Genomic DNA, 22,814 nt, shown 5'->3' with positions numbered 1-22,814 from the left:
TGAGAGGCCTGTGAATACTTCCAATGCATCAGTGCTCAGAGATGACACTAGGGGGCGCTACGCTAACCCTGTAAAAAGCTAGGTGCTGTGGCCCTAATAGTCCTCTTCCCATTGCACCCACCCTCACTTGCTTTCAAAGACTGCACCCAACCCCCGCCATTGTTGCCCTTGATGACACTCGGCACAGTTGACATTGAATGTGGGATGTGGTGATGTAGCGGCACCCCACAGGAACCGGGGATGTGTGTGGAGTGCAAGGACAAGATTCCATGAGGTTCCTTGAGTCTGAGCTGGGAGCCCAATCCCCAGGGAGAATGCTGCATCAGGCAATTTCTTCCTCTGCCATGTTGCTGCCCTTGCCCACCAGAGCCAGCTCCTGGGGAGTAGGAGTGCTGGGCTGTCTCCACCCTCAGATGGGCATCTCAGAGTCCCCCTGCTGTCCCTGTTGTCTCCTGGCCAGACCCCAGGAGGATGGAGCTTGCTTGACAAATGCCCCTTATTCCTTCCTCCTCCTTCCTCTCTTCCCAGTGGCTCCTGGGCTCACCAGCAAACGCAAAGTCTCAAGGTCTCTTACTGTGGGGCTTAAGACAAGAGGCCCCTCCCACTTCTTTGCTACCCACGTGAACCCCAGCAGCAGTTCGGGCTGCCTAAGGATAAAGATATTTGCCAAAGGTGGCCCCAGCCAGCCTTGCCATATGAGACTCTATAGTCTCAGCCCTCAATAAAAATGTCCTTTTATTTAATCTGGATTCTAACTCCCACATGCGCTATTTTGTGTGGGTAACAAGCCATCTCTTTGGAGTTTTCTGTAGCCAGAAGGTAGTCCTTCTAAGATCACTTCATGGCCATGTCTGACAGGGTGGCCTGGGCTCTGCAGAGCCCCTTTGGCGGTCCTATCACAGCCCCCGGAGCAGGTGTGATGACTCAGATCCAGTTAGAGGGACGCAGGAGGACTTGTGTGGGGTGAGTCCTCCAGGGATGTCTGGGAGCCTGTCCCTTCAGAGGAGAAGCTGCCTCCAGTAGGATGGGAGGTCTTGCTCTGTCTGGGAAGGTGATGCCAGGAGAAGAGGGAGGCAAGGAGGCGCTCCAGGGTGGGCTCCGGGAGCTTGGGGGCACCTCTGCCTTCCTCAGTGTCCACAGACTGTCCTGCTTCCTGGGGCTGCAGGCCTGCCCACATGTTTCTGCTCTGCTCCCCTTGAGGGGTCTGGGGAGGGCAGTGGGATTTTGACACAGCCAGGAAGTCTTGTAGAGACCTGTCCCATTTGGAGACCACTTCTCTAGGCAGACCCTGGGCCTTCGCCGCTGGCCGGCTTCGATCTGTGTGTGCCGAGTGAGCAGCTGGAACCTCTGGGCACGGGCAGTAGGTTAGAGCCTTCTCCAGCAAGCTCTGGATCTCCTGGTGTCTCTCCTGGACCTCTTCCCACAACTCCTGGCCCAGGCTGGCCCGGCTCAAGGAGGCCACCTGGAGCTTCATGGCCAGGAGCTTCTCGGTCCGGAACTCTGAGGCCAGGCGCTTCAGATAACAGTGGAGGCGGAGGTGGAGCTGGTCCCCGGGGCTGGCCCTCGCAGCCTTGCCCAGGCTGAGCTGGCTCAGTAGGTCCTGACAGTCCATATGGAAGCGGGACATCTAAGGGCAGGAAGGGAGAAGCAGGTGGGAGCTGCGCGAAGACAAGATGAGGCCCTAGCAGGGGGCCTTTGAGTCAGCGTGGCTGAGTGAACTAATGGGTGCACAGGCTGCTGACAATAACCTCTGGCCTGCCTCCTGTAGCTCTGTTCCTTGCACCCAAAGAAAAGCTGGCTCGGGCAGGAATGGGCTGTCAGCCCAGCAGGCTCCCTCCATAGCCCACATACCAGCTGGGCCTCTGCCCATCACGTGGTTCTCCCTGATACCCCTCCTCTCCCCTCAACCCTCCTTCCCCCTCCCCCTCTGCCCCCAGCATGCTATGGCAGCTCATGCAAAAGATAATCTCTCTCTCTCTCTCCATTAATTTAGGGCCGACTGCAAGCCACCGGCCAGGGGACAGCGGAGGCATTTGCTGCGAGGAGGCGTCTTTCTGTGGATTAAGGGAGCTTGTCTTTAGATAAATGGCTTCATATTCACGGCAGCACTCAGAACTCGCGGCACCATAAATCTCCCTTAGCGGCCAATCAAGTGAGGATCATTTAGGGCACCAGGTACAGCGCTAGGGCCCCCAGCCTGGCAGAGTCCTGTCTGTGGCGCCATCCTCCCAGCCAGTGCCTCGGACACTGGAGTCCCCGGCTCCACAGAGGAGCGGTCAGGACAGCTGTGTCCAGCTCTGATCAAACCGGCTAGAGGCGGACAGGGGGACAGTCAGGCAGGCCTGGCCCCTGCCTACCCGGGAGGGGATGCTACCTTCTCACCAAGCGTTCTCTGTAGCTTCAGGGAAGCTCAACCCACAGGGCACATCAGAGACAAGCAAGTAGCAGGGTCATTTCAGACCCCAGGGAGCACAAGGAAGCTCTAGCATAGGGGATGCTGGGAATCAAACCTGGGTCTTCTGGAATGTCTGGAAGAGCAGCCAGTGCTCATCATAACCACTGAGCCATCTCTCCCGCCCAGGTTTGCTATTCCACCCAGCTGGCTGGGAGTCCACTCCGTGCCAGGCTCTGGGTTTGAATTGCATCCCTGCCATCTACCAGCTGTGTGACTTTAGGTGAGTCGTTCAGCCTCTCTGTTTTCAGTACAGGGTCGGTGCGACAATGAAATGGCCGGAACAGAGCCTGGCACTAGAGACCCCCACATCAGAACAAACCAAGCCGGTTTTAACAGCAACAGAAGCTGAGGCTCGGAGCAGTGGGGACAGCTGTGGCAGGTCTCACAGCCCACATGGGCTCTTGTGGCCCATGTCTCTGCCCTCCTGGGCCCTCCATGGTGGGAAAGGGGGAGGGTGCCCCTTCACTGCCACTGCTGACATCTGCCTGCCTTGTCCCTGACCAGAGGAAACAGAGAAGCCCTGTTCTCGAGTCCCCAGGCTTGCGTGAGTCCTCTGGGTCCCTCCTAACTGTCCCCTGAAGCATTCTACGTTCCTATCTCTCTATTCATGGTAGAACAGCCAACAACTGGGGGTGGGGTGGGGTCAAGCTCTTCCCATGTTCTGTCCCTCCTGGTAAGTTCAAGGGGCAACTGAGGGCACAGGGCCGCCATGTGGCTTCCTCTCCAGCTTGGTCCAGGCTCTCCCAGCCTGTTTTCTTTGTCCATAAGCCTCAGTTTCTCCATCAGAAAAATGGAGGGGGGCCCTTTGGTTATGTGGATTTAGGAGGTGAAATACTACCCAGATAGCCTCAGTTTCCTTCCCTGTAAAATGGGAGCCATGCAGGCATCCGTGACTCTCCCAGAGGTAGGCAAGTACAGGGTCTGCACTCAGGTGGGCTTTGCCCAGTCTTTACCCGGCTTACTTGGATAAGGAAACCTCTCGTGGAGAAGAACCCAGGTGTGTGCCGGGGTCGGCCACACCACAAGGCTCACTCACCTTCCTTCTAAAGCGGTAGAGGTGGCGCAGGGTCTCCAGGTCGGTGCGCTGCCTCTCGGCCGCCATGTAGAAGTGTGTCAGCCTGGCTTGGAAGGCCTGCTGGGTGGAGGCGAAGGCTGCCAGGTCTGGGAGGCCTGTCTCACCTGCCCATTCCTCTGCAGCTCCTAGCTGGGCGGCCTGTTTGGACAATTCCAGACCCTGGCGGTACTGGGCCTGAGAGGGAAAGAGATGTTTATTCAACTTCCTGAGGGCCTACCCAGCAGTCCTCCGTGGCCTCCTGAGCCTCAGTTTCCCTAGCTACAAAGCTCAGCCCACGGTCAGAGGTTAACATAGGGGTTGTCAAACATCCAACAATCCAGGCCTTTGCTGTGGAAGTTTGGAATCTGCTGGAAGGTTCTCTAGGTCAGAGGCTTTGATCCTCCATAGTCCCTTCTGCTGTCAAAACCACTCCCATGTCCCCCTGCCTGGAGTTCTCTGAGAGCTGTGACAGGCCAAGGTCTCCTGTGCCTATCAGGACTGTCTCTACACTGACCCAGCAGTCCTAGGTCTGAGCCCTGCGACCTGTGTTTTAGGAAATCATCAGGGCGTTCTGACTTCTCTGTACTTGATCCTGGAGGAGACAGAACCTAAAGCGATGCCTCTGTGGTGGTCCAGTCTGTCCCCTCACTGCCCCTGGAAGCTCCCTTGCACTTTCCTACCTTTAGAGCAGGGACCTAGAAGACCCTGTTCTAATGCCCTCTTGGCAACTTGGGTCCTGGAACATACCGCAACCTGCAAGAAGAAATCCTCAAACTCCGCGTGGGCTTTCTCTACTGTCTCTGCACATATATCCACGGGGGCAAGTGCCTGCAGACACTGGCTTCCTTCCCGTTCCATCCAGTCATTGACCTGGGCAGAGGACGGTGGTTTAGTTGTGATAGGCCTGGGCCTGCTGCCTACTTCCGTGTGTGTGTGTGTGTGTGTGTGTGTGTGTGTGTGTGTGTGTGCACGCATGTGTGTGTGTGTGTTGGCTTTAGGTACTGAAGCCAGGTGAGGAGGTACCAACAGCTCCAGGCTCAGACTCCGGAAAAGAAACCACAGTGGGCAGCATCTGCCTGGCCTTGGTTTCCCCATTTGTGGTGGGGAGTCCCCAAAGCTCCCTTGTCACCGTTAAGAGACCACACTGGAAGACAAGGATATTCACAAATACTCTTGTCCAGGGCATGCACACAGCCAGCACTCAATAAGTGCAGCCCTTACGATCACATCTTAATTGCTGACTGAATGCATGTGTTCTGCCTTGCCCTGAACACATAGGGTTGCCAGCCTGGTGTTTTAACCTCAAAACAAAGTGACCCCTGTGAAGTGCCATGTCCCCCAGTAGTCTCCCCTTCACCTGGTGGATGGCAGCTTCCAGGTGGCCCAGGCGGACACGGAGCTCCAGCCTTCGGAGGAGGTGATTGGATGCAGTGACCAGGACATGTAGCTGATCTTCCACAAGGTTGTATAGGGTGGCAGCCTCAGTCAGGTGGCTCCTGGGACGGGGAAGGAGATGAGGAGATGCCCTTCCCTGTGCTTTCACTAGGCATGAACCTGCCTTTCTAATGTGTGGCCCCAGCTGGGGTGGCAGCCACTGACTTGCTGTGTGCCCTAGAGCAGGTCCCTAGCCCTTTCTGAGCCTCAGGCGCAAACCTGAGGATGCTGCGGGAATTGGAACGACACTCCCACGCCCCCCCCCCCGCTCCCGCCCCCCTTCCTTGCCACAGTATTGAGCCGGCTGGGTATTTGAGGATGAATCTCAGCCGGACTACATGCTAGTGTGGGTCCTTGTGCGACAATCACCACGTTGGGGGCCTCAAACTCCTGTGTAGCCAAGGTACCTTGAACCTGAACCCCACCTGCCCTGCAAGGCATTTTTAAAGTGGCCGGAATCAGAGGACCCAAAGCAAGCTGGCGACGGCACACCTCTGGTGGCGATGCTCCGTGAAGGGAGAAACCTGCCTCGGGGGAGCCGGTTTTCAGACAAAGATGATGGAGGGGAAGGCTGCCTTTTCAAGGGACCCCATACACGGAGTCCTACATCAGAAGAAAGCCCAGAAGACCCAAAGGAGGGGAGGAGAGCCAAGAGGGCGGCAGGGACCCGCACAGACTGGGGAAGCGGTGCGGTGAGCGTGGGCCGACAGCGCCCCCTGGTGGATCTCCAATTCAAAGGTCTGGAGGGATCTCAGGAAGACAAGAGGCGAAGCTGGTGAGGCATGGAGGGCTTGTGAGGGGCCAGAGGTGGCTCACATTCCTCACCAGGGCCCAGTTGTTCTGGCTTCTCCTGCACGAACCTACCCCTGGAGTCTAGGGGTTCAGTTTAAGGCGATGTGCGTGTTCTACCAGCTCCCACCCACTTCCCTCCAGGCCCCACCACATTCCAGATGTGTGACCCTAAAATACTTTTGAGTCTCAGGTTTCTCTGCTATAACAAGAGAGACTCACCTCAAAGTTATTCAAACGAGTTAATAATTATAACTTTTAGAGCAATGCACACACATCAAATGTTGGTTCAATGCACAAGTTGTTTTGTTTTGTTTTGTTTTTTTCGAGACAGAGTCTCTCTGTGCAACCCTGGCTGTCCTGGACTCGCTTTGTAGACCAGGCTGGCCTTGAACTCACATCAATCCACCTGCCTCTGCCTCCTGAGTGCTGGGATTAAAGGCGTGCGCCACCATGCCTGGCTCACACAAGTTGTTCTTAAGTGTGTGCGCAAACTTCACCCTGGACTTTTGAACGTGTGTACCCTTGCTTCACCAGAGCAAATATTTCTAATTACTGAGCAATTCAACTACGTGTTCAGAGTCCATTCGGGGATCGGAGACATATCAGAATTTGGATTTTCCCCCCCTGATTTCAGGGTACTTGGATATATATGAGGAGGCATGTGGGCAACCAAACTTCAGCCTAGACAAGAAGTCTGTTTCCATTTTAGATTCACCATTGCACACAGCCTGAAAGTAACTCTGCACAATTATTCCAATGACTTTGTGTATGAAGCAGTTTCTCTGGGTGTAATTTTCCACTTGTGCCCAGACTGCCTGAGAGTTTTGGAGAGTCAAGACATCTGATATTCAGATTAAGGAGGGTCCACTTTGCAGCAGGCCAGGAAGCTGGTGCCTTCTGAGCGGGTCTGTCACCCACTCTGTGGCTCTTGAGCATAAGGAAAGCAGGCTTGTAGGGTTGGCTACCCAGCTGTCCCAGCGTGGCTTCCTATGGGCTTTACTACTATTTCCCTGTGCTCAGCCTCAGTTTCTACTTGCCAAATAAGAGTGGCCTGGGCAGCACCAGGTTCCTGCCAGGAACAAATGAGACAGGTCTTGAAGGGCTTGGACCAGAGTCTGGGTTAGAAAAGGATGTGGTCTGTGTGGAGGAAGGACACAGGAGAGGAAGTCCTCCAATGCCTGTCCCTGGCTGAAGATGGCCGGAGGTGAAAGAGGAGCTGTGAGGTTATCCCCAGGGCCCAGAGAGTGGGGAGGTGGCTGCCTTAGACACACCCCAAGCGTTCCCTTGGCAAGGCTCCCCCCTCCCCCTCAGCTCTGATGAGGTATAAAGGAGGGGAGACTGAGTGCCTATACCTGACATCAGGGTTGCCATTTAGCAGGCTGGCCTCCTGCTGCAACTTGGCCAGAGTAGCACCACCTTCCCTCTGGAGAGCCAGCAGGCCCGGGTCCCTCAGCACAGCCTCCATCAGCTCCTTGGACTTGCTCAGGCACCTGGTGGCCTCCTGCCAACAGAGGGGAGTGTCCTGAGGCCCAATCTCCACTCTCTCCCACCTGTAATCTTCCAGGGCACTCCACACAGAGAGAGCCTGGCTTTCTCAGCTGGGTCCAAGCATCTCCAGGAAGTCTGTCCTTTCAGTCTCCAGCACATCTCCTGATGGCATAACCCTCTTATCATCACTGGTTCTGGCTCTATCCTCTCTCTGGAACACCCACCTCAGACTCCTCGTTGAGCTCTCTGATGCCCTCTGGCTTCTCTTGCAGCAAAAAAGGGACACCAAAGGGCTTCGTGCCTCAGGATCCCCTGCTTAAAGGTCCTTAGGGCTTCCCCTTTACTCTGCTCCACAGACAGCCACTCTGCCTCAGGACCTTTGCACATGCTCGCCCTCTGCCCAGAGTCCATCTCCCCTCAAAGACGTACTCTTTCAGGCCTCAATTAAACACCATCCTTCAAAAAATCACTCACCTTCCTCACTTTTCTCGATTAATCTTTTATGGCATTTGGCACCATTTAAATTTTTTTTTAAACCTTTATTTTATGTGCATTGGTGTTTTGCCTGCAAGTATGTCTATGTGAGTGTGTCAGGTCTTAGAGTTACAGACAGTCCTGAGCTGCCATGTAGGTGCTGGGATTTGAACTCGGGACCTCTGGAAGAGCAGTCAGTGGCCTTAACCACTGAGCCGTCTCTCCAGCCTCATTTGGCACCATTTTTAATTACCTTCTTTTTTCAGCCTAGGGGCCCCCTAATGCCAGGCTATTGCTCTACCTCTGCTCCATACTCCCCAGGCCCTCGTAACTACCTTCCCAATGGCCGCTCTGCCACTGCACTCTGATCCTCACCAGAACAGAGGCAAGCCAGCTCCTCAGGCTGGGGCCCCAGTGAAGGGCACTTGGTGGACGCCCAAGAACTATTAGCTGAGTGACAGAGTGAACACTAGAGTGGCCACCCTGAGGGGTCCCCTCCCCAGTGCTCTTGTGTGTGCTGGAGGCTTCCCCACCCAGGCTTACCTGCACACCACCAGGGGGGCCACCCTTCTCAAACTCCTGGATGGAAGCCTGCAGCAGGGATGAGGCTTGGCGGAGGTCAGTGAGGAATGGGTCCAGCTTCTGCAAGGACAGGAGCCAGAACAGGGCTCAACCTGGGTTGACCAAAGGGGAGACATGCCTTTCCCGAGGTGGGGTGGGGGTGGGGCTCGGGAAGGGGCCAGGGAGGGCTTCTAGAACTTACACTAACTACATCAGAACCATGAGGAGAACTGGTGAAGATGCAGCTCTGGACCACCTCCATCTCCCCTCCCCCATACCGCAGTCTTCCTCCCACCCTGCCCCATAGCTGAGCAGTGCTCTGGGGCAGTCTGAGCCCATCTACCAAGTCTGTAAGCCACAGTGCTGGGGCTGCAGGTCAGCGGGGCCTCTAGTGAGGGGACAAGAGCCAGAGGAGAGAGAAGACAGGCCTGAGCTGTCCACACACCCTGGGGGGGTTTTATACAGGGGGGCAGGACAGGAGTGAGTGGGTGGGGTGGAGAAGCGCCCTTCGCTCAGCTCAGCCGTCTGCTAGCTGTGAGACCACAGGCAAGTTACTTAGCCTCTCTGGGCTTCCCTGTATGGGGAGGTGGAAACCGTAGTACGTTTAACAGCAGGGTAAGGGACTGATAGACTAACAGGATTTAGAATAGCGCCCCCAGAACATGCCAGAATCGTGATCACCATCCGTTTCACACTCTGGAACACCCAGCAAGATTCCACTTAATGGAAAAGCCTGAAAACTGAAGTTCAAAGGTCACTGGGTTAAAGGGTGGCCCCCTGGAGAGGGAACCTGGAGCCTGGGAGCACACATGCCACTGACGTGTGAGTTCACAGTGACTCTTCACATCTCCCGGTGATTCCAGGACCCCCTGGAACACAAAGACCAAGATGGCCAGGCCCCTTATGCTAAGTGTCTTGTAGAACCATGGCTACTTGCTGGGGACTATAAACTGGCTTGAGGGTGACTCAGCCACTTGATGCCAGGTTGATGCTGCCTTGAAAGCTGTGCTGGTTTGTTTCCAGACTCATGACATGCAGAGTTCTCTAGGTCCCACGGGAAAGCAGTGTCCCCCTCCCTCCCGCTCCCCCCTCTATTTTTTGTTGCTGTTGTTTGTTTTAACTTTTTCATTGGGAGAGAGGTGTTGCACACCATGGTGTGTGTGTGTGTGTGTGTGTGTGTGTGTGTGTGTGTGTGTGTGTAAATTAGCCCTTGCAGGGCAGTGGGAAGAGGGAATGAAGTCAGTTTCCTTCCCTGCTCTAAAGGAGGCAACGCACACTAAACCACCACGTGAGGCATGCCTTGTGGCTTCACAAAGCAGATGCCCGTCAGTCTGCTTTCAGTTGATAATGAAACTTTACTTTACTCACACTAACTCAGTCCTCATGAAAATCCCATAAAGAGGTAATTTCATTACCTTCCCCATCCCCTGCTTTGTTGACGAAGAACGCAAGACTCAGAGAAGGTGGGAAACTCACCCAGAGTCACAGAGCAGAGCTGGCCCCAGAGCCTGAGGCCATGTTGAGGCTACCCTGTACCTTCATTGTAAATGTTTGTTGAGTGAAGTCTGTTCTTGAACCCTGTTTTTGACAGGGTTGAGGGACCCATGGGGCAGGGCAGTGAAGGGACGAGGAGAAGTAAGGTTTGGAGACCGAAGGCTATGAGGGTGCGCACCTGGAAAAACTGCACCCACTCTCTGTGGCTGTAGGGAAAGGAGCCCTCCAGAGCCTCAGGCAGCTGGCTAGGGTCCACGTGGTTCCTGAGGGCCTTCAGTGAGGTCACTACCTCCACCTGCAGATAAAAAAGTGAGTTAGGAGGACCAGAGGACTCTCCCCCAGTGATGATGTAGAAGGTCTGGTTTTGATTTCTGCCCAGGCACCACGTCTTCCACTGAGAAGGTCCAGAGTGGTGTTTTCTGAGCAGAGTCTTCTCTGGAAGCTTTGACAAATCATTTGAACCAGACCCCGACTATGGAATGGCACATACAAGTCACACATACTGCTACTCCCAAGTCTGTGTCCAAGCAGACATCATCAATCAACTGCAGCGCTCCTTCTTCCGGAAGTTAGCTCTTTTTCAACACTGCTCTCCCTGAGATGAAGTTGTACATGGCCCTCACCGCTCTCAAATGACCCGCTGTGCCCACCTAGGGGCTGATGGTTACCAAATCCTAACAATGCCCCTCGAGACACAGAGAAGGCCCTGGGAACGTCTTCCACCAAGCAGTGAGGTTTCAGGTTTGAGCTGTTCCAGGCTTGGGGTGGGGCAGTGTGGGGATGGACTCATCTGCTGTCCTGGATGCTCCAGGGGCAGTTCACAGGCAGCATCCTTGTCATCCCCTCAGAGCACAGACTGCAAGATCCCAGCCCCCATGGGAACTCCTGAATCAGAGCCTACACATGGATAGGATCCCCGAGAGATGTGTCTGCTCAGGTCCTACCACAGCGTCCATCCACTAGGCCAGGGCAGGCTGGCCTTTGGATTTAAGAGTGCCCTGGATGGGGAGGCCTGGTGGCACTCAGAGGAAGGATAGCAGGCTACCAAGAAGAGACTTGATATCCTATGAGCATTTACATGGGGAGGAGGTCCCCCTCAGTCACAGTCATAGGGGAGGGGAGTAGGGGGAAAGCGGGAGGGAGGGAGGAATGGGAGGATACAAAGGATGGGATAACAATTGAGATGTAATATGAATAAATTAATAAAATATTAAAAAATAGAGGAAATAGTGAAATTTCGTTTTGTGAGACAATGAAAAAAAAAAGTTATTTTCAGGGCAACCAATCTGGATGCGGGAGGCAAGGTCAACTCTCTCCGTGCCTTCTGTTTTAATCAATTTTATTTTATTGTGTGTGTGTGAACAATTGCCACGGAGCACACATGGAGGTCAGAGAATGACTTCTGGGAGTTGGTTCCCTCCTTCCACCGTAAGTCCCAGGAGTTGAACTCAGGTGGTCAGTCTTGGCAGCAACTGCCTTTACCCGTTAAGCCACCTCACCGCCTCCCCTCATGTGAGGGTGCATCCAGGATCACTTCCTGCAGCAAGCAGAGTTGGTGCCCCTTTGGAGGGCGGCAGGGTGTTTCCTGCGATGTCTGAGAAATGTCAGGTGCATAGGGCAGGGGGAGCGGGGGAGGATCCAGCACAGCTGAGACTCCAGTTCTGGGTCTGGCTGTTGGGTGGTCTTCTACCTAGCCTGTCTGTAAAGAAGAAAGCCCGCCCAGACAGTCTTCCCAGTTGATCTCCACGCATGCACATCTCAGCCCTATGGCACTGTCCACCAGGAACTGCTGGGCTTCCAGAAAGAAACAACCCAAGGCCATGTGACAATGCCTCCTGCGGAGAAGGGACGGCAGCTGGCTATTCCCATGCTAGGCTAATTCCTCTCAAGGCGTGGCTCACTCCTGCGGTTCTTCATCCCTTTGCCCAGCTCCGCTCAAGCCCAGCCCTGCCTCTGCCCCAGCCCCGCCCCTGCCCCAGCCCCGCCCCTGCCCCGCCCCTGCCCCGCCCCTGCCCAGGCCTCTACTCACCTGGACAGGTAGTGCAGGTAACTTGAGGACCGATGCCTTCTGCCCCAGGAGGAGCACTTTGCTGATGGAGGCCGGAGTCAGAGCCTGTGAAGAAAGAGCCTCGTCAGGACAGCTCTGTTCCCCTTTCCCTTTGTCACCTCCTTGACCCCAAGGGATGTGTAGATGCATGGTGTGGTCCCTGGGTAGGGGCTTTGCGTGGCAGGCTTTGAGTGAACCATCAAGAAAAAGCAAACCTGAGCTGAGCTGTAAGCCCTCCTTGAGGCCTCAGTTTCCCCATCTATAAGACGAGCAGTCAGATGGCCAGGTACATCATACTTTCACCTATCCAGGTACACACATTGACTGGTTAAGATTGTTCTCTGCCAGGGTGTTTATGTGGCCTAAGGCAAAACCAATCAGAGCTTAGAATCCCCCAGAGCAGGAGGTTTAGTCGATGTGGACTTCAGAGCCAACCAGAAGAAATGATACACTAAGAAACTCTTGCTGGGATCTCTCTCACTGTGTCCTGCTGAAGTCAAATGCCCGACTGTGTGACTTTCAAGAGAGAGCTGCTGGGAGCCATACTGCCACCAAGTGGAAGTGGGGCCATAAGAGAATGGCACTCCAGCCCGGTATGGTGGCACATGCCTTTAATCCCAGCACTCAGGAGGCAGAGGCAGGCGGATCTCTGTGAGTTCGAAGCCAGCCTGGTCTACAAAGAGAGTCTAGGACAGCCAAGGATACACAGAGAAACCTTGTCTCAAAAAACCAAAAATAAATAAATAAATAAAGAGAATGGCACTCTTCTAGGAAGACCTGGACAGAAATAGAGTTGGTGGCACCTTCTGAGCTCTTGGATGGGGCCTTAACCAGAGGTAGATTCAACTCCTGGCCATTAAAACGTGGGCCTGCTCCTTTATTTTTTTTAAATTATTTATTTATTGTATATGAGTACTTCATCTGCAGAAGAGGGCATCAGATCACATTACAGATGGTTATGAGCCACCATGTGGTTACTGGGAATTGAACTCAAGACCTTTGGAAGAGCAGGCAGCGCTCTTAACCACTGAGCCATCTCTCCACCCCCCGGGCCTGCTCCTTTAAGACAGTAGACACTCTTGAAAGGTCAGATCCCACAGCCAGAAGAGACCAGGCCACACCTTCCTGCAGCTTTTTTTGGGGCAGAGAGTAAAGAAGCAATCTGTGACTTGATTTTCCTTTCTGGTGCCTGGCTCTCTGTCCCTGCTCTCTGTCACATACAGTACATTGAGCAAAATCACATGACATAAAACATTCCGCCAGCGCCCCCCTCCCCTGCCCCCAAACTTATAAAAGTCTGATGCTCTTCTGTTTCTGGGATTGCTAGAGGGATTTGCTCAGGGGACTTCTCTGAGGAGACACCTCTGTGTGCTTTCTCTCTCTCTCTCTCTCTCTCTCTCTCTCTCTCTCTCTCTCTCTCGTTTTTGTTATTTTTGAGACAAGGTTTCTCTGTGTAGTCCCGTCTGTCCTGGAGCTCACTCTGGAGACCAGGCTGGCCTCGAACTCACAGACATCCGGCTGCCTCTGCCTCCTGGGTGCTGGGATTGAAGGCGTGCGCCACCACCATCCAGCTTCTTACCCTCACTCTCCATGAAGCTCCTCTCCGGGTCTTAAGAGGAGCCCCTTAAGGGGAGCCCCCGCCCCTTCTTTTTCAGGTCCTTGTAGATCTGTCCCTCCCTTGCCGCATCATCCCTCTCACCTCAAGGCCCCATTACACCCTGAGCCCCTTCAGTCTAATACAATGATTTTCTGAAGAGAGTCACCCTTTAGCTTTCTCTTTAGGATTCAAGGCTGCCACTTTTTAACCTCTTTATTAGTACATCAAACCAGTCAATGCCCTTTTTCCAGAAGCTTGGCTGCACTTTTTTTTTTTTTAAAGGGAAACCAACTCATTTTTAAAAAGATTTTGTTTTACATATATGAGTGCTCTACACTTGCAGGCCAGAAGAGGGCATTAGAGGGTAGAGATGGTTGTGAGCCACCATGTGATTGCTGGGAATTGAACTCAGGACTTCTGGAAGAGCAGTCAGTGCTCTTAACTACTGAGCAGTCTCTTGAGCCAGGAGGGATTTTTTTTTTTTAGTTGTCACTAAAGGTCTCTGTCTGGGTTTTGTGACACCAACCTTAAGCCCACGAGGCATGTCATGGTCCCTGGGGACCCCCCAAGACCAGCTAAACTAAAGCTCCCTAAATGGCACTCACCTGTGCGCTCTGCAGGGCACTGACCAGACCAGGCCTCGGGGGCCCTTTCCTGGCATCGATCACCACCAGCAGCCCCTTGGCTTTAGCTTCCAGCCTGTGGGTAGAAAACAGAAATCAGGGCCTGCAGGGCAGCCCGGGACTCCAGAGGGTCTGGGGGAAAGGTGAGGGAAACAGGTTGGCTAGAGTCTTTGCTCTGCAAGACCAATGCCGCCTCCAGGAAGCACCCAGGATTCCTCCTGCAGAATTCACAGCCTCCTCTTCTTCACCTCACAGATACCAGGTGATTTATCACCGTACCCACTAGTGTGGCTGCATCCACCATCCTTTTGTGGTCAGGGATGAGGCTATGTGTAAGCCTCACTGGGTTCCATTCTCAGAGTTCCAAGCCAATAAAATAAAATGAAATAAAACAACAAAACAACTCCCTACGTGTGTGTGTGTGCGCGTGCGTGCGTGCGTGCGTGCGTGCGTGCGTGTGTGTGTGTGTGTGCAGAGCCTCCGTTTGTTCAGAATTTACCAGCTCACGCACCTGGCTTCTGATCTATAGAAGCCACACAGCGACCCAACTTCCCTGGCTTGATGGGGTCATGGGACCTATCTTTTCCCAATGAGATGAGGCAAGTTAACTGAATGGTTTCAGGGGGCGAAAATCTATTTTCTCCTTTAAGGAATTCCTTGAAAGTGGGAGGAAGGTATTGGGAAGTGGAGGGGGGAGGAAGGGGGACAGAGCAGGCAAGAGGAGAAGAAGAGAGGTAACCAATCGAGTGAGACAGAGCCCCTACTTTGTATAATCACTATAACTCCAGGGCCCTCAGACTTTGAGCATCACAGGGGAGAGTGGGCGGGGCCTAGGGGAGTCTGGTGGGCTGTGAGTGCCCTCAGACGGTCTGCTGGTCAAAGGGGTCTGGAAGACACCTCCAGCTGTCTTCCAACCTTACACCACCAGTTCACAGGCACAGCCCGCAAGTCCCTACATGGGTACCTGGCCACCTGGCCACATTGTTTCTCGTCCCCATCACTGACAAGGCTGCACGAGGATTGAAGGCGCATTAGCCTACCGTACCCAGTGTCTGCCCAGAGCAAGAGGGGCATAAATGCTTGCTGTGACCACTCCCAGGCAGGGAATCAGAGACACAGAGCAGCCAAGCAGTAGACTGAAAGAGGAGCTGGCATCCCATGTCCCTTACCCAGGCTTCCTGGTCATTTGGGGATCAGGGTGAGCCACAGAGGAGGAAACTCAGATGCTCCACCTGCAGAATATCTGGTATCCGGTGGCCTGCAGGGGAGCAGGTGGCTGGGATGGGGCGTGGCAAAGAGGGTTCCAAGGCTCCCTAACCTCCCCCAAGATGCTGAGCCTCCAGTTGGCTGGAGTTCTACAGCTACGTGGTAGGGATACCAACGCCACCTCTGCACGTCCTGGTGGGAGCTTGTGTCTTGGGGTGAGACAGGATTCTCCCCAGCCATGAAGTAGGGGAGAGAGAGGTGCTGGAAACCAGCCTGGGCCATCCATCACTCGTGCTTATCCTTGTGTGTTTACGTGTATGTGTGTGTGTGTGTGTGTGTGTGTGTGTGTGTGTGTGTGTGTGTGTGTATCTGTGTATGTCTGTGTGTGTCTGTGTGCGGGTGCATGCTTGTAGGAGTGTCGAGGCCGGACAACAACCTCGGGTCTCATCCTCAGGGGCACGGTCTCTCACTGGCCTGAACGTGCCTGTTAGGCTATGCTGGCTGGCCTGTCTCTGCATCCCTAGAGCAGGGACTACAAACACGCACCACTGTACATGGCCTTTTGTACGTGGGTTCTGGCCTTAGTGCTTGTAAGGCAAGCACTTCACTGACTGCGCTGTGGCCCTCAAGCCCTGGTTCTTTGAGTCTCTCATTCATCCTCTCACTCATTCAACTGCTCTTCCTTTTATTTAGTCAACAACGTTTGTATCCAAGATGCCACCTCCCAGAAGAAGGCTTCCCTGGCTTCCCGGCTAAAATCAACCCTCTCGGTCTCTCTGCTCTACAACAGTGCTTCTCAAAGACACGCCCAGCCACATCCCTGTTGCCAGGGACCACACTAGAAATGCAGGTTCTCAGGCCTGCTGACCATGAAGCTCTTGCTGGGCGGGGGCCGCGTGCTCGGCTTCAACAGCTCACCTGGTTATTCTATGACTCCAGTGCACCATCAGGCCAGAGCTGTGGGTGCCTGCTGTGTGCCTGTGGAATGTTACACGCACACCTTCCCTGTCTCACACCAGCCGTGGGAAGGCCCTGTGTAGGGACAGGGCCCATCTGCTGCCACCTCCACCCCTCCACCCTGCGCCTAACCTGTGGCTGGCTCTCTGCACACATGGTGGGTGAAAGGCGCCAGGGCCTTTCCACTACATACCTGGCTGAGGGGTAAGGGCGGAAAGGGTTAAGGTATGATAGCGCCCCCTTACCTAGGAACACTGAATAAGTAGGACAGCAGCTCTGTGACCTCCGAGGCAGTACACCATGGTGCCTCCCAGGCCTCCTCCTTCGTTGACACCAGAAGCAGAGGCCGCCCGACCCGGTCCCTACCACCTGGAGGAGAGAGGACAGCATGAGCAATGACAATTGTCCTGGAAGCCTCCATGGGAGCTTCCTCTGTGACTCCCCAGGCCTTTGCCTGCACTGTTCTTTCTACCTGGAATGTCCTTTCTTATCTTCTTTCTGTGACCTCCGAACTCCTATTCATCCTACAAAGGCCCAGCTTCAAAGCCCCTTCCTAAGGAAAGTCTCTCTGAATTCTTCTTCAGCATAGAGGACAAGTCACTCACTATCCTTGGGGCTGTCTCTGTATAGTACATGCACTCCTGGACGCAAAGCTGGAGCAATGAGCTCTGGGTCACACAGACTACTTCACATCCTAATGTGCTGTGTGTCCCTGGGTAAGTCTGTGCAACTCTGAGCTTTAGTTTCATCTATCTGATGGGACAAATTCAGTTCAGGGCAGATGAGGTTTCTTTGGGGATTAAGTGAACCAGTTCCTGAGGGTGTTTGGGGCTCAGCCAGGACCAGTGGATGCAGCTGTGGTGACCGGGTACCATCTCTGTCCCCATCCCACACAGCCCACAGCTGTGTATTTCTTCTCCAGCTGTGTATTCTTGATAGGCCATTTCCTGTTCTGAGAGTGGAGGCTTATGTGTCTCACTGTCCCCCGCCAGGACTCAGCATTGCTGGCAGGACCTTCCCTCACCCAGTTCTACTTGTTTAGTGTGCCCCGCCCTCCTGTCTCCAGCTAGTGAGATCCTCCCTGTCCTCTGGTCCAGCCAAAGCACCACATCCTTATCCCCCTCCTTCTGGAACTCTGGCTCCAGCCCAGGATCCTGCAGTAAGTTGTCCCGACAACCCAGAGCTCAGGACAGCATCAGGGCACGGATGCCTGAGGAGTTGGCCAGCGCGTGGAGGTTAGAACAACACAGCTCTAACCCTGTACGTCTGGGAGCTTGCCGAGCGCAGATGGGTCCACAGCTCTGTGTGCATCTTCTCCCTAGCCCCCACGTTGTACAGATGGAGTCAGTCCCTGCCCAAGTTTGAGTAACAAAAGTTCAGATGCTGGATGCCCTGGGACAAGGCATCAGGTGGCCAGTGCCTGGCTCTGCCTGCTTACCAAACGCTGCCTGGATAGGAGCTGGGTAACAGGCAGCACCCCACAGGGGAGGCATCACTGTCCAGCTGATTTGCTTTTTCACTGGACCAAGGAGATCTCTGTGCCCTAAACACTGCCCTTGCCTGGTGGGTGGTACCAGAAATACCATGTCTAGCCCCAGACAACCTTTCTGCTATGGCCGTGTTGGGTGATCAGTGTCACACAGAAATAGGAAAGGCAGGTAGGAGTGCAAGAGGCTCCTAACGCCACTGAGAAATTAAAAAAAATATTCAATAAATAAGTGGGACACCAGCAGGTGACCCCTCTAGGATCTGTGGGAAGATGGCGCCCAGGAGACGTAGAAGTCCAGGAGTAGCAAGGTGGCAGGACAGTTAGCCCCCAAAGGCCTGGTGGTCCTTCCTGCTCCTGACCTTTACGTGTACTGGGCCCTGTTTCAGAAACACTATTCCCAATATTTATACAGATAATGCCTATTATATACTACCAAATGGCTGTACTTTTCTTTACTTCTTCCTGGTTTCTCCCACCGGAAGCCTGGAGCCAGGAGCACTATCTGTGCTCTCCTTTGTGTTGGATTACAGTGACCTGTTGAATTTTCTCTCACACTAGAGTAAAGGTTTTGTGGGTGCAGGGATTACATCAGATTGTTTCCTAACAGGACTGAGTCTAGGCTTCAGAAAACAGTGATCGAAATCGAGTTGGGAATATACGACGTGCAGCACGGAAGCTGTCAGCAGCTGGTCCAAAGCCCCTCGGTGGGGGTGCTCCCCAGGGACTGGAAGGACTATTAACAGGCTCGTTCGTAGATGTCTCCTACCCGGAAGACTTGCCCTTATCTGTACTAGCTTGTTGGCTCAGCCTGCATCCCATTCCAGGAACAGCCTGCACTTAATGACTGACAGACTCAGGAACAGTCTGCGGTTAATGACTGACACAACCAAGACCAGCCTGCGGTTAATGTCTAACAGACCCAGACATTAGATACTGACCCCTGACCCTTAGCCGGCTAGGTGGTGTAATCCATACCCGAGGGAGTGGCCACAGCCTAGGTCATCCCTTCCGCTTCCTGCCTTGCTTTGCTCCGTCCTGGTCCCTTTCTTGTGGGAGCCTTTCCAAAACTTTCTGTGTCAGGCTTGGCTTCTAGAGAGCCTGGCGCACACCTTGGCTGCCTAACCAAAGTCTAGATAGATAGATAGATAGATAGATAGATAGATGGATGGTTGGTTGGATGGACAAATGAACGGACAGTTGAATGGGTCCCTAGAAACTGCTTTCTTTTAATCCAAGCCTGTCGTTGGAAACTTTGCAGCCTCCTGGGCCTTGCCCCCTCTTTACCCACCAGCCTCTGAGGAGGCTCTACCCCCCCTCCACTCCCCTCTGAACCTTGGTACCTGGCAGGCAGGCTATCCTGGAGTGGAGAAGCGTGACCCCCAGAGTCCCAATCCTGGGCTCGGGCCTGGAACACTCCTCCAAGCTAAGTCCTGAGGGAGCTGCAGAGTCTTGCTGGAAGCCAGGCGGCTCCCCAGACACTGGGCCTGAGCCAGCTGTTCTGGGGAGAATTGTTGCATCTGGGGTGGGGGCAGGGCGGGGAGGAGAGAAAAAGCGGAGGATGTTGTTAGGCAGGAGACAGACTTTTCCCAGGGACAGGGTTTTTGTTTCCCACCCAAATGACTATCTAGCTCATAACATGATCTGCTCTCTGCCGGGGATGCTAAGTCCCTTCATGTCACCACCCTCCAGTACCTTCCCTCCGCCCCAAGTCCCGCCCCATCGCCATATCCCCTGCTTGCACAAAGAGAAGGCCTAAACTCAGAGAGGTTAAGTGTCTGGCCAAGGCCACACAGCATGAGGCAAAGCTGGAATGTGAACCCAGGCAGCCCTAATGAATAGCTCTGCTCAGTTCTACACTAGTGAGGGGCCTTTAGCCCCCTGAGACTGAGGCAGCCTGTGGTCCCTGCCCCTCACAGCCAGAGCCTCCTGCACCAGGAGAAGCCTGGCTCTTGCCTTACTGAGTGTAGGCTTTTACCTTTCTCCCCAGCCTTGGCTCTGCGAGGCTGCAAGGAGCTAAGGGGGCCCAGGGTCTCCCAAGGCGTGGCGTGCTGGAGTAGAGTCTTCTCAGGGGGCTCCTGAGGTGCCCTTTGACCTTTCAAGAAGGAGAGCTGGAGCCCAGGAGCTGGGGACCCATGGAAGGAGGCGTTCTTACTGAGGCAGGCCCCACGTTTGGAAGCTCTGCCATGTCCCGGTGTGGTCTCTTCTGTCTTCGTCTCAGACGCTGGGGCTACAGGGCCAGGTGGGGACAAGAGGGGAGAGGATGCTTGTCTTGGCCCAGGCCTGAGCTGGACCATAGCTGCCGGTGTTCCCAAAGGCTTTTGTATCTTGGAGGCTGCTGCCTCTTCTTCAGTGTCTTTCGCCAGGCCAGAGGTGCAGTCCAGCGGATTCTCCAGGACACCAAAGTGGGGCTGCTGTACTGTAGTGCGGCCAGAGGCTTTATGCCTGGCCTTTCTCCTTGAGCCCCCACTACAGGGCTTCTCTCCAGAGCCTGCTGGCTTTGCACATGTCTGTCTTCCCAAGGGAGGTGCCCCTTTAGTTCCGGATCTTGCTTCCTGTGGGCCTTGAGGATCACAGAGTGCCACTACCTCCGTGTCTCGGGACCCCCTTCTACACTCTTGGGGAAAGCCCAGGAGAGCCACATAGTCCCCTTCCAGGGCCTGGTTGGTCTCACTGTCTATCCTGAAGGCCACTTGCCCTGGCCTTGCTGGCTCCACCTTGATGAGGCCCAGATACTTGTCCCCCGACTGCCTCCCTTTATCCTTAGCCCAACTCTGGGCCGTAGACCCCTTGCCGCCCGAGGAGCTGGCCTGGCGTGGCTCCTGAGGGCTGCTGAGATGGAGTGCCTCTGGTGGACAGGAGTCCCCGTCTGAGGAAGGGTCGTTCACTATCGGGGCTCTGCCATCTACAAACTCTGGGCTGGTGATCCTGGTCCAAGGCACAGGCGTGACGCCACTTTCCGAAGCCACGAGGCAGTTGTGTAAGGGACGTCCCTCAAAGTCACTGCGGATGGCTTCCAGCCATTCTGGAGTGAACATGAGACAGTAGGAGGACTCAGGGATCGGCTGCTTGTCCACCTGGCGGAGGTCTGAGGAGAGACACTTGAGTGTCATGTGGACGGACTGCTCCCCCCAGGACTCCACCTGAAGGTAGAAATCCCCCTGACGCAGCAGAAGCGGGTTGAGCGGTGCCAGGTGGACCACAACCTCATCCCGCAGACACAGCGGCCAACCCTCGTGCAGGAAGATGCAGTGGCTATAGAGGGCCTGGAGAGGAGAAAGAGAGGGGGGGGAGGGAAGGGCGTCAGAGAAACAGGCCCCAGGGGACCTTGGTATTGGTCAGATCGTTCCCTCTCCCATATGGGCCCTGGAACACCAGGGACAGGGCACAGGCAAGAGAGACACCCAGAACCAGACACCAAAAAGGCCTTTGCTCTCAGAGTGTGTGCGGTCACTTGCTCCTATCCTGGGCACTGGCCTTGAAGATAGCTTGATAACTCCTGGCATGAAAACCAACAAGTGCCTTCCATGGCAACCCTGCTTGGCTCATGGCCCTCCCTTTCCCTCCCCTTTTACCCAAAAAAACTTCTTCCAACCCAGCCGGAGCCTTAGCACAGGCGCCCACTCCTCCCAAACCCCTCCAACCCCTCCCCCAAAGCCAGGAAGACATGGGTTAGAGGTCTAAATGGGCTGTGTGTACATGTTGCTGAGCTGCTCTGAGATTTGATTTCTCTCTCTGCAAATTGGAGTTAAATAAAACGCACCAGTACTCCTGTGTGTGTGGGGGGGGCAGGGGTGTGTGTGTCAGTCTGGTGTTTTGTGTAATTCAGATGCTGAATTCTGAGCCCCAAGATCTGACTGCAGTCCGGATGAGGGCATTGTCACGTATTCTTGATCAATGCTGTGTAAACTTTGTTCCCCAATTATCTCTGATTAGTTAATTTTTTTAAAAAAAATTTTTTTTAAGCTGGACAGCCTATGGCTGGGCAGAAGAGAGTCAGAACTTTGGTTCCCTGTCTCAGAGTCTCAAGTAGGGACCATGGAGGAAGAAAAGGTGGAGGAGAAAGGATGTAGTGATTAAGAACTGACCTGATGGAGGAGAAACAGTTAGTTCAGACAGGACCAATAAGGCAAGAAATTCAGGGCACATGGCTGGGAAATAGCAAGACTAGTATAGAGAAATAGTATAAACAGGTATCTGCCCAGTTATAGTGCTTAAAGATTATTGTTCTGATTTTTCGAGACAGGGTCTCTCTGTGTAGCCCTGGCTGTCCTGGACTCACTTTGTAGACCAGGCTGGCCTCGAACTCACAGAGATCCACTTGCCTCTGCCTTTCCAGTGCTGGGATTACAGGCGTGGGCCACCACACCCAACCTATTAATAATTCTTACGTCTCTATCTCATTTACTTGGGAGCTAGAGTGGGTGATTAACAAGCCCCCCCCCATATAACTTATCGTTATGCTCCTGGGCTGACATGAAATAGATAGATGGAATACGGGTGCAGAAAAGCCAACGCGCGCGATGCTTGGAGAGGTTCAGGCAACATGAGTTCACTCCTGTCTGAAAATACCTGCTTGGGTGGGTGCGTGTGCATAGCGGGGCAGCGCCCATGTGGAGGTCACAGAATAAGTTTGAGGCCTGGGTTCTTTCCTTTCTTTTATATGTGGGTCCCAGGAATCAAATTTGAGTCACCAGGCTTGTGTGGCAAGAGCCTTTGACTACTGAGTCATCTCACCGGCTGAGCAATTAAAATGACACAGAAACCACAGAAACAGTGTGCATCATGAGAGGTCGGGGAACCCTGTCACTGCCTTGCCCCACCACCTTGAACAGGCCATTGCCACTCTTTCATAAGGCCACTTTAGTCTTTCTCGGTGTCACCCACAGGAGTTGGGGTGATGGTGCGGAACCCCCACGGTCTCAGTGATCGAGTCTTGGTTTGAAGTAGAGAACCTGACCTCAAAAAACCTACTGTGAAATGCAGAAAATAAAAACCTACTGTGAGTCCCTCAGCTCCTGTCTATGGTGAGGTGACATGAATTTGCCCATGACAGGCAAATCAAATGTGTCTATAATTAAGAATAAAGTCACAGAAAGGCTGTGAATTTACCACTGAGCAAGAAGGGGTCAGGGCGAGTGTGCTT

At 54.0% G+C, this 22,814-nt stretch overlaps 1 protein-coding gene across 4 annotated transcripts in view; it reads right to left on the bottom strand.

Moving 5' to 3' along the window:
• Nucleotides 1-716: 716 nt before the first annotated feature.
• Nucleotides 717-22,814, bottom strand: part of KIAA1755 — a 33,234-nt gene continuing 11,136 nt past the window's right edge. For all 4 annotated transcript variants that reach the window (XM_084776248.1, XM_084776247.1, XM_084776245.1 and 1 more), the window contains 12 exons: nt 19,647-20,934; nt 19,012-19,188; nt 16,428-16,551; nt 14,002-14,095; nt 11,782-11,865; nt 9,931-10,047; nt 8,241-8,339; nt 7,088-7,236; nt 4,867-5,005; nt 4,257-4,379; nt 3,492-3,704; nt 717-1,627 (listed from right to left, as the gene is read on the bottom strand). In XM_084776248.1, the coding sequence (XP_084632374.1) occupies nt 935-1,627; nt 3,492-3,704; nt 4,257-4,379; nt 4,867-5,005; nt 7,088-7,236; nt 8,241-8,339; nt 9,931-10,047; nt 11,782-11,865; nt 14,002-14,095; nt 16,428-16,551; nt 19,012-19,188; nt 19,647-20,934 (3,300 nt within the window). In that variant the 3' untranslated portion in view covers nt 717-934. The remainder of the gene's footprint in view (nt 1,628-3,491; nt 3,705-4,256; nt 4,380-4,866; nt 5,006-7,087; nt 7,237-8,240; nt 8,340-9,930; nt 10,048-11,781; nt 11,866-14,001; nt 14,096-16,427; nt 16,552-19,011; nt 19,189-19,646; nt 20,935-22,814) is intronic.

Source organism: Acomys minous (genome assembly GCF_964271855.1).
Source record: "Acomys minous genome assembly, chromosome: 3".
NCBI classification, from domain to species: domain Eukaryota; kingdom Metazoa; phylum Chordata; class Mammalia; order Rodentia; family Muridae; genus Acomys; species Acomys minous.
This window is presented reverse-complemented; position numbering and strand designations above follow the sequence as displayed.